This window comes from Plasmodium sp. gorilla clade G2 (assembly GCF_900097015.1).
Source record: "Plasmodium sp. gorilla clade G2 genome assembly, contig: PADLG01_00_42, whole genome shotgun sequence".
Lineage (NCBI taxonomy): Eukaryota > Apicomplexa > Aconoidasida > Haemosporida > Plasmodiidae > Plasmodium > Plasmodium adleri (nom. inval.).
In genome coordinates, this window is record NW_021628892.1 from 1 (window position 1) to 12609 (window position 12609).

At 28.6% G+C, this 12609-nt stretch overlaps 1 protein-coding gene and 1 pseudogene across 2 annotated transcripts; one reads left to right on the forward strand and one right to left on the reverse strand.

Moving 5' to 3' along the window:
- PADL01_0028700 lies at nucleotides 1-9006 on the forward strand (annotated as a pseudogene). The gene is made up of 2 exons: nucleotides 1-7734; nucleotides 8206-9006. Coding segments are annotated over exons 1-2 (8535 nt in total).
- A 902-nt stretch (nucleotides 9007-9908) lies between these two features.
- PADL01_0028800 (conserved Plasmodium protein, unknown function) lies at nucleotides 9909-12143 on the reverse strand (the record flags this gene model as incomplete). Its single annotated transcript, XM_028680526.1, has 1 exon — nucleotides 9909-12143. One exon carries the CDS (start codon nucleotides 12141-12143, stop codon nucleotides 9909-9911), a length of 2235 nt encoding a protein of 744 aa, XP_028541304.1.
- Nucleotides 12144-12609: the final 466 nt, after the last annotated feature.

Sequence of the window (12609 nt, forward strand, 5' to 3'; positions counted from 1 at the left end):
AAAGCATTAGCATACAGTTATGCTGATTATGGGGATTTGTTAAAAGGTACAAGTATATGGGGAAATGCAAATACTAAACAACTTGAAATAAATTTAAAAAACATATTTGAAACTGTTTTCAAGAATCAAATTGAACAAAACGGACAAACGAGCGGTTCAAATAAATATCCTGGAGATTTGAAATTATTAAGAGAAGCGTGGTGGAATACGAACAAAAAATATATATTGGGCGCTTTGATATTTGGTGCAGAAACGTTAGAAGGAAAAAATGGTGCACCATGTGTATCCGAAATGAAACATTCTCCCCCAACGGCCGATTATATCCCACAATTTTTAAGATTTGCTCAGGAATGGATCGAATATTTTTGCGACCAACGGAAAGCATATGCAAAACATGTGGTAGAGAATTGTAAGAAATGTAAAGAAGAATCGGATAATTATCACAAAAAAAACACTATAGATAATAAAAAAGGTTTTGGTGTCACAAATAGTGTTATAAATAATAGTAACGAAAATTATGAAGGAGAAGGAGGAAAATGTTGGGAGAATAATGTAAAAGTTGCAAATACTATTGGGAAATGTGATAAATGCAAAAGTGCATGTGAGATATTTAAATCATTCGTTGAAGGAAATGCTGAAAAAGATGAAGAAAACAAAAAATGGAGAGATCGATGGCAACAAATGGATAGAATATATGGAGACTTAATTAAAACCGCGAAGAAAGAAATAGATGACTATAAAGAAGCACGAAGAAAACAACTAGTGTTCCAACAAGAACAACTACCACAAGGATCGCAAAGTATTAATAGTGTCAGTATTCAACCGTATATGATGAAATGTGGTGATAATAATGAATGTCTCAAACCTGATAGCGACGCGTTTTACCAATATTTGGCATATAACGGCTATACAACACTTAATAGTTATATGAATTTGGTATTAAAAGATATGGAATGTGGGAACGATAAACCTAGATGGGATCGATCCACAGTGGTAAAAAACGCAAATAGTGGCAAAAGGCCTAGTAATAATAAGACGAAATTGATATATCCACAACTTTTTGGAGAGCGCCCTGTAGGATACAAATATGCCTGTGATTGCCGTATCCCTTCACGAGAAGAACTTTGTCGTGATAACCATATGTATAATACGAGATGGGAATGTGGAAAGGATGGTAGGGTCGACAGTAGTAGTATCCAAGTACAGTCACGTAAGAGAAATATTGCACCAAATGTAGAACAAACATATGTATTGTGTAATCTCAGACATGATGAAACTGACGAAGCAGATCAAACATCCACTAGGGGTCCAACGAGTGCATCTGTATTTGGTGCAAACTTAAGTGCTGAAGACCTCGAATTTTTTAATTCGTTCGATTCATGGTATAAAGATATACAAGATAAATTAGATCGTCATTTTCATCGTATTAATCGTGATTGTAAACTAGAAAATATTATGTCGCAAAGTGATGGTGCGGCTCCCACAATTTCTGCAGAATGCCAAACCTGTCGTGACAATTGTGAATGTTATAAACTATGGGTGAAAAATATGAAAAACCAATGGGATGAACAGAAGACAAATTACGGGAAATTTCAGAACAAATCAATTAATCAAAATATTTCGTTGAATGATTATTTATTTACTAGATGTTGGGCAGAATATTTTGAGAAGTATGTTAAATCCAAAACGCTTAAGGAAATTAATCCCGTAGATGATATTCATATTATCAATTTGTTACGAGAACGATGTGGTGATAAAAAAGAAAAAGGAGAAGAAACATTCCAAGAAAGGATAAATAAAGCTGAGAATCAGAAAAGAAAATGTCATAAAAAACAAGAAAGATGCAAAAATCCTGAAGCAGCACCTAAATGTAGTGGGATGGATGGTAATGTTAGTGATTGTCATAAAAAGTATTATGATAATACCATTGGTGGGAAAACGTGGGACTGTAAACAAACTTCTAATGGTAGGGCAAAATTAAATACAGGACAATGTATTCCCCCACGAACTCAAACATTATGTATAGCAAACATGCATAATGGTAATATACTAATAAAAAATGTTCACAAAGATGTTTTGGAAAAAAAATTAAAAGAGGCCATGAAAAAAGAAACAGAGAATTTATACAATTATTATAAAGAAGGAAAACCTATAATTACAACAAGTAGCCAAACCGATCAAAATGGTATGCCACAAAATTTTTGTCATGCTGCAAAACGAACATATAATGATTTTAAACATATGGTCATAGGAGATATGTTATGGAAAGGAGGACGTTTTGGTGACATAGATAAAGAAATAAAAGAAATTATAGAACAGAATGTTAAAACGGGTGGCGCTACCACTAGGAAAGACTGGTGGGATACACACAGTGACGATTTTTGGAATGCTATCAAATGTGGGATTCAAACACAAATCAAACCAGATGATTCTGGGGAACATTTTAGTGGTAATGAGTGTGGTGTGTTCCCCCCAGATGATACGGATAACCAATTTGTTTGGTGGTTCAAGGAATGGGGTCAACAATTTTGCATCGAACGGAAAAAACATATAGAAGCGATAAACGAAGTGTGTGATTCGTTATGGTATAATAGGTGTAATAGTAATACAGAAAAAACATTGAAAGAAGTATGTCAACAAAAATGCAAGGAATACAAAGATTTTATTCAACAAAAACATTCAGAATGGACACAACAGAAAAACATATATGAGAGTGAAAATCCAGAAATGTTTGCGCACGAATTATTTTCACAACATTATCCTGAATGTGTAGATACAAATTTCGAACTTATATTTGAAGAAAAGTTCTCAGAAAATAGTAAACCATCAAAAACAGAATTGAAATATTATTATGCCGATGCTAGTGATATATGTTCCTGCAAAGACCAAACATATGCGTGTAAGAACGATGGTAATAAATCAACATGTAAAGAAAAAGGTAGCGATGTAACCAGTTGGCGTACTCATTTATTAAAAACTGGAAATGACGGCAAACAATTACGTGGCGTCTACGTTCCTCCGAGACGCCAAAAATTATGTCTAGCAAATTTATATCCAATAATTTTTGGAAAAGACAAAAATAAAAATAACGATAATAGTACAAAAAAGAACGAGTTATTGAATAGATTTAAAATAGTTGCAGAAAGAGAAGCATACTTTTTATGGAAACAATATCATCCAATTGGAAAAAAGGATAATGATGATGCACATAGACAAGCCTGCTGTGCTATCAGGTCAAGTTTTTTTGATATTGGAGATATTGTTAAAGGTGCAGATATATGGGACGATCCTAGCAAAACATATATAAACAAAACTTTAAACGATATATTTGGAAAAGAATTAGAAGAATTAAAAAAAAAACAAAAAGTACCAACATACGAAAATCCTATTTTATATTTAAGAAAAAAATGGTGGGAAATAGACGAAACTGTTGGTAATAGTGGAAATAATAAGAAAACCAACAGAGACAGTATTTGGGACGCTATGCAATGCGGAGTCAAGAATGCAATAACAGAATTAAACGGAACTGGGGAAGAAGTTAAGGATAGCCATTTGCCAAAGTGCCTACAAGATATAAATCAAAAGCGTAATGTCTACTTAGTTGCCACACCTCAATTTGTTAGATGGTTAGAAGAATGGTCTCAACAGTTTTGCGAGGAATACGCAAAACATATGGAACAATTAGGAAAACAATGTAAACATAGAAGTGGTGATAATAATTGCAATGACCATTCAAATAAGAATTGTAAAGATGCTTGTGCAAAATATAATGATTGGATAAGTTTAAAAAAAAAGGAATGGGATGGTTTGAGCAAATATTATTCTAAAATATTACAAATGGGAAAAAGTAGTGATCAGTCCCCTGATGGAACCGATTACGATGCAATCACTCAACCTACAGCCATTGATTATTTGAACCAAAAATGTAATAAAAACATAGATGGAACAAATAATTGTTGTCACTGTGAAAATGTGGGTAAGACATCCAGTGGTAGTAATGATAACCCACTGGAACATATGGACAAAGTCGTCAATAAAATTGACGACAAATATAAACAATATATGTCACAATGCACCAAATGTTACATTCAACATATAAAGGATCAAATAGAAAACATAACTAATATGTTGAATATGGGAAAGGAGAAAAATATCAAGGGAAGGAGTAGTAGTTCCACGAATCCGTGTTCCCAAACCACCACCAAACCCGCTAAAAATGTAAAGGTAATAGCACAAATATTACAGGGGAAAGCAAAAGGGCGATTGGATGGTACTCTTGATAAATTGGAAGGAAAATTATCCAAAGCGAAATTTAAAAACAGCGTTAAAGAGGACACGTTGAAGGATAGCGATATTTACAATCTTGATAAAAATAAACATACTAATGATAAACGTGAAAAAAATCAGAGAACTGATGGTCCGTGTCAAGGCAAAGGAAAAAGTAACGACCCAAAATACCAGAGGTTTAATATAACAACCGATTGGAAAGGTGATGGATTCGTAAGTGGTAAATACCTTGATGTCTATATACCCCCAAGAAGAGAACATATGTGTACTTCAAACTTGGAGAATCTGGACACAAATGCAAGCGGCCTCAAAGATGCTAGTGTCAACCATTCCTTTTTGGGAGATGTATTGCTTTCAGTAAATTACGAAGCAAAAGAAATAATAGAAATGTATAAAAAACATAATGGTCTAAATGAATCAAAAGACCTAAATGACCCAAAACATCAGGCGACAATATGCCGTGCTATGAAATATAGTTTTGCGGACTTAGGAGATATAATAAAAGGAACAGATTTTTGGGATAAAGATATTGGCGCACAAAATCTAGAAAAAGATTTGGAAACAATATTTAAAAACATTAAAGAGAGACATAGTGACGACACCATCAAAAAGAACCCCCAATATATCAACATTGACAAATATAAAAAAATGAGAGAAGATTGGTGGGAGGCTAATAGATCACAAGTCTGGGAAGCAATGAAATGTGTAATAAGCAGTAGTGGTATCACATGTGATCTCGATACTATGCTACCATATGAGGATTATATCCCGCAACGTCTTCGATGGATGACAGAATGGGCCGAATGGTTCTGCAAGGCACAAAAACAAAAATATGAGGAGTTGGAGAAGGATTGTAGGAAATGTATGAATCAGGTTAAGGGTACAACATGTACGAAAGAATGTGCAGAATGTAAAGCTAGGTGCCAAGCATATAGTGCATTTATTAAAAATTGGGAAAAACAATGGGGAAAAATGAAAGAAAAATATGAGGAATTATACAATCAAGCAACAACTAGTGGTGATAAAACTACTACTACAGATGATAAAGACAAAAAAGTGGTGGATTTCTTGAAAGAACTACAAAACCAAAATAAAGGAAATGACACATATTCTACTGCTTCAGGATATGTACATGAAGTACTTAAAGATACAGGTTGCAATACACAAAAAGAATTCTGTGATAAAAATAATGGCATCCAAAGTGGTGCTACAAACGAGAAATATGCTTTTAGCGAACAACCTCATGGGTATGAGAATGCTTGTGGTTGTCAGGAGGATACGGCACAAACATCTGTGATAACGACGACAAAGAGACAAGGATCACAGGAACTGGACAGGAGTGGATCACATCAATCGACGGCAGTTGTGACACCACAATCATCATCGTCACAGCATCCAGCCATTGGTGGAAGTGGTGATCCTAGTACACGTGGTCGAAGCACTGCAAAGGGCCAGGACCAAGGAACAACATCAACTGGAGGAGGTGGAAGTGGAATTGGAGAACCCCCCAAACAAAACACGAACCAAGCAAAACCAGAACCTGGTAAAGGCGTTGCTCCATATAATAGTGAGCCAAATAAGTCACCTGGTTCTGGTGTTAAACCTGTTGCGGCTCATGGTACAACTCCTTCTCCTGATCCTGGAAAACCTATTGATAATGGTAGTATTGGCACTAGTGCCGCTGCTTCTGTTGTTCATCCTCCTCCTCCTAGACATACTGATGAACCAACAACGCCAACAGACCCATATGAAGATTTAGATACATGTCCTTTTGAGAATGGTGGCAGAGGTGGTACTACTACTGCTGTAAATAATGATAAATGTAAAATTTTTGGTGTTAATACCCGATGTATAAGTAATAAATATGACAATAATTTGAATAATTGGAAAATCGACTTTGTAAAAAATAACAATGCTCAAAATGAAGGTGTGTTAATGCCTCCAAGAAGAGGACATTTATGCAGAAACCCTTTTTTAGGAAAACGTTATGGTTCAAATGAAAAAGATTCATTTATAAATGATTTTTATACAGCGACGTTTAATCAAGGAATCCTTTTAGGAAAAACATTTAAGGATTCTAATGATGATAAAACAGCATATAATGCACTAAAAAATAGCTTTTATGATTATGGAGATATAGTCAAAGGTACAGATATAATAGAAGAAATACTGATGAATGATTTAAATGTTAGATTAAATAAAATGTTTCCAGGAAATAGTGGGAATATGGAAAAAAGTACTATTCGTCGTGATCACTGGTGGAAAACTAACAAAAATAAAGTCTGGCACGCTATGTTATGTGGGTATAATAAAGGAATAAATATTTCACTAAATATTAAACGAAGTAAAATGTCAAAAGGGATATCGTCGCCATCAGCAACAACTAAAAATATTCCCGATAATTGGTGCTCCGTACCTTCCGATGACAATACTCCTCAATATTTGCGCTGGATGACCGAATGGGCACGACAGTTTTGTGAAGAAAAAGGAAACGAAACCATATCATTAGAAAAAAACTGTTTAGGTAATGATGGTGATAAAACACAATATGGAACAAATAAAGGATACAAATTAACAGATCCTAAGTGTTTATTGTCCATGAAAAAATATAAGGAATGGATTGATAGTAAACGTGAACAGTGGAAATCATGGGAAAAATTATACAAAAAAAACAAACAAAATGTAAACGACAGCACATCAAGTACCACTTCCCTACCTGGAACATCCTCACAAGAATTATCATCACAAAAAGATGCAGAAAAATATGTACAAATGAATTGTGATAAATGTAACTGTAACATTAATAATTTAGAGGATATGTATAAACTCTTAGATAAACCCAGTATAAACTCTATTAAACAAATCGTTGCAAACGTTCAAGAGGATATACCAGAACTAAAATTCGTAATACGAAATGATGATATTAAATTTGTACAAGATCTGATTAAAAACGTCACAAAAAATGCAAATATTATTGAAGAAAAAATAAATCCACAGGCAAAAGAATTAGAAGTAAATAAAACAAAATCAAACACATCTCCAGGTTTTCGTATTCTTACTAATTTGTGGAACACAATAACAAAAACTGTTTTGACGTCTGCGGCTGCTGCTGGAAAATTGGGTGTTGCTGCAACAACAGCAGCTATTGATACTGCTGCAGATATAATTCCTCAAGCTGTAGAAGCTGGGTTAAAAGCTGGAATAGGTGCTTTAGATGGAATAAAGAGTATGATTCCTAGTGGTAAAAGTGTGGATGCTACCAAAGTTGATTATGGAAGCGCGTCATCAAAAGGATCGACCGCATCACCAGGAACATCTGGACAATCTGCAAAAACAAAACCCTCAGCCTCAAATGTGACAACCCTAAGCGACATCTTAACTTATACTGTCACTTTTCCAGTAGGATTTTTATTAGGTGCGTTTGGGTTCCTTTTCTTCTACCTGAAGGTAAGAGATATATATGTATGTGTATATGTTTTTATATGTGTGGATATATATGTATATGGGGATATGTTTTATATATATGTTATATATATATTTATATAGAAATATAGTAAGAAAGAAATTGGATAAAAAAAAAAAAAATATAGAATATATAGAAACAAATTTGTTAAAAAAAAAGTAATATATAGAAATACATTTATTAAAAAAAATATGTAATATATAGAAAAACATTTGTTAAAAAAAAAAAGTATATAGATATATATTTCTAAAAATACAAAAAAAAACTTCACTTAAAATAAAAAATGATAAATTTTATGAAAAAAAAAATACAAAAAAAAATTCATTTAAATAAAAATGATGAGAAAAAATGTTATTAAATAAAAAAAAAAAAAATACTTATATATATATAACAATACCTATATAACTAAATCTACATATGCATACCTATACCCATATACTCCTTTTTTTTTACAGAAAAAACCTATACTTCGACCTACAAAGCTTTTTAGTGTCATCAATATACCACAAAATGATTATGGCATCCCTGATGAAACATCTACCAATCGGTATATTCCATATGGTCGATATAAAGGCAAAACATACATTTATGTGGAAGAACATTGTAGTGGTAGAGACAATATCTTTGAGTCTGACACTACCGATATAACTTCGTCAGAAAGCGAGTATGAAGAACTGCATATTAACGATATATATAAATATAAATCACCAAAATATAAAACTTTAATTGACTTAGTACTAAAACCAAGCAGCAAAACACATGATGCTGAAAATACACATATAGATCATATGGAGGATACAATTCATACACCTACCAATAATCCTACCGATGATGAATGGAATCAACTAAAACAGGATTTTATTTCGCAATATTTAGAAAACATACCAAAGGATTTACCTAATGAAAATACCGTTGATGATAATATGCCTAAGGATATCCAACCTGATATTTTACCCAATAATATGGAAGAAAAACCTTTTGTTACATTCATTCAAGATAGATTTCTTGATAGTAGTCGTGAAGATGTTACTTATAATATAAATTGGAATGTTCCAAAACATACACAGATATATTCTAACATTATACATCCCCCTAAGGACAATAATTTATATAGTGGTACAGATCTAATTAATGATTCGTTAAATAGTGATCAACATGTTGATATTTATGATGAATTGCTCAAAAGGAAAGAAAACGAATTATTCGGGACTAAACATCCAAAAAATACTACAAAATCTAAATACATTTCCATTTGAGTGATAAAAACCTATTAGAATAGCAATTTTATTGATTTCATAAATATTTAGAAAATCATAGAAACATTATATAATATTGGGATAATAAAGAAGTGTTAATCAATAAATAAAAAGAACTATGGTTAAAGTATTATGGTAATACACATAATAACCATAATAATATGGATCAAATATCCAAGTTATAGACCAATATTTTAATGGAAAATATTATAGAAGAACTTAATACTTCAGATGATTATATGATACCAATTAATGTATACCAGTATAACAAGATGTGGGATCAAAAAAAAAAAATAATGATCAAGAAAACCATGAAAATAATTTCCATGATAACTTTGTAGAATATTCTATCATTCTTAAAAGGAATAAAATAGGAGCACCTTTTAATAACATTTTGAAAACTGAAACTTATCCTTCATCAAACATATGGAATATATAAATTATTGGATATATAAATATTTCTAAATATATTTTCTTATTATTGTTTCATATAATTATATGTGAATATACATTACCCTCACATTTAAATGGATATAACTTTATTTGAATAATAAATTTTAAAAAATATAAATACCTGGTTTTTCAAGGATAGCAATTTATTATATATTACAATTTTTATGTATATAATTAATTCTTTTTTGATCCATGAGATCATCATATTTTCGTTATAAGATCTCTTTCTTTCTTTTTTTTATGAAGTAATAAAAAAATTATTTGTTTATTTTATTTGTAGAGTTATAAAATTTATTTTATAAATATATATTTCTATTTATTTTTTAAAATATAATTTACACAAAAAAAAAAAAAAAAAAAAAAAAAAAAACGTATACCATTAGAATAATATTGTTTATTATATTAGTATAACATTTCATATGTAACATAATATACACATATTTTATAATTTATATGTGTATATACTGCAACTCTTGTGGAATTGATAAATTTTGTTTTTCCTTTAATGTTATATTATATTTGGTAAATTGTGTATGTAACAAAATGGAATTGATGTATTCTAATTTTTCTTTCTCATTATTACATTGTAATAATATATCATGACATATAAATATTGGTTTAAATCCTTCTTTTTTTAGATGATTAATTTTATTCATTTCAAAATTTTTTTGTACGATTTGTTCATATATAGGATATAATTTCCATTGATTTTCAAATTGTAGAAATATTTTATAAAATGGATCACATATATGTAAGACATATGGTCCGTAATTAAATGTAATAAATTTATATTGCAACATTTTCATATATTTTTTTAATATAAAAATTTCTTTTTCTCCTTGTATATTTTTATTAAGGTTACAAGATATTTTCCTTATTCGTTCAAGAAAATTTTTATATTCATTTGGTAAAAGGGAATATATATTTTTTAAATCATGCTTTAAATGCATTTCTATGATTTTAAAATTAAAAATAAAATCATCATTTTGAAAAATTATTTCTTCACTTTTTTGTTTTACGTTACTGTTTTTATTCATATATAATTTTTTTGTAACATTTACATTTATATCTTCACTTTGTATATTACATTTTAAATTTTTATACTTTCCCGTATCATTAATCTGTATATTATTATTACTATTATTATTATTTTGAAATAAAGAATTTATTTGGTTTTTATTTATTATTATATCATCTTCATTTTTTTTTTTCTCAAAAAATTGATCTTCAATATGTTCAAAGTTTTCAAAAGATTCTACAACCTTATTTATGATATGATCATCTGAATCATTTTTTTCATTTACCATATCTTGTTCTTTCTTACTATCCTTATTTATATTATTTATAAGATTTATAGTATTTATAGTATTTATATTATTTATGTTATTTTTTTTTTTCAATTTGATAAAATTATTTAAATGCTTAAAAGATAAAAAGACATTTTTTTGTGATATAATATTGTACTGTAACATTTTTTTAAATAAAATAATAATATGACCAATGTGGTTAAAGCTAGCTATTTTTTTGGAATATATGAGATTAATTTTGTAAATTAATTTTTCTGAATTAATATATAAAGGAATAACAGGTATAACCTGACACATTGCTTCACAAGGAAGTTGAGAAAATTTTGTAATAATATTAAGTAATAAAATTTTAATAAAAACACTATCTACATAATTTAAATAATAACAATTGGTAAGCATTAAATATAAATGATATGTTCTAATTTTTTTTATCCTTTTGATAATTTCAAAACATAAATTGTTAAGATATCTATGATTTGAAAATTTGCTTTTATTATATCCATAAAAAAGTCTACATAAATAATGATTATTAATTAAATCAATATTTTGAAGAAAATATATAGAAAGTAAATTAAATATATTTTTCACATATTCATTACATACATATTCTTTGGATTCATCCAAAGAACTGTTACATGAATTGGTATATACATTTTGATCATTTTTAAAAAAATCTATATTATTTGTATTAAAATCAATTTTGTTATTAAATGGTTTATTATTAATTTCAAATTCGTTTTTACATTTCCTATTTTTATGATTATTTTTTATATTCACATTTTGTACAGTACCATTTAGTGTGTACTTGTTTTGTTTATGAAGAAATATATTATTTTCTTCATCTTTAACTATATTATTTTTATATTTTATAGTATTATTATTTTCTCTTTTTTCCTTAAGAAAATAATAAGAATTAATATAACATATATTCAAATAGACCTTAACTAAATCATGAATATCAAAAAATGGCTTTTCATTATTTTGATTGTAACATTTTGAATTTAATATATTTTTTTTATTTTGTGAAAAATCAGATGATATAGAATTATTAATACTATTTATTATTTTTATTTCTAATTCTTTCATTACACAATTTATCTTATTTAAATTAAGCAATTTATTTTTACTACAATACCCTATGTAATATAAAAATTCTCTATTATTTAAATTTTTTACATTCACATTTTCAAAATTTACAAACTTTTCTTTGTTAAAAAAAAATTCTTCTCCTTCCTTTGGTTTGTTTTGACATTTGTATGAAAAATCTACACTCGGATTATTTATGGTATGCATATATATTTTTTCACATTTTTTTATGAGCCTTTTGTTAAATCTCCCTTTTAAGACAAAAAATGTGTTCCCCTTACACTTTATCATGTCAACATTTTTATATAAACAAATATTATATAAATGATGACATATATATATTAATAAAGGAATATATAAATATATAAATATATTAATATTTTTATGAATCAGTTCTTTTTATTTATTTATTTTCTAACGAGGGAAAGGCATTATATATATTCCTAATATATTTATATTATATATATATTATAATAAAATCATTTTTATTTAAGATATTTACAAAATAAGAAAATTATATATTTTTTCGACGCTTTTTTTTTTTTTTTTTATAGAAATTATAAAATATTAAGATTATTTATGAAAATAATTTCTTATAATATTACTTTTTTTTTCGATAAAAAAAAAAAAAGAAAAAAAATTATACTGGTATATTATATATATATTTATTTATTTTATTTAACATGAAAAATTTCTCTTCATTTATAAATTATATATATTATTATAATTTTTTTATATGAACATATTTTATGCCCCT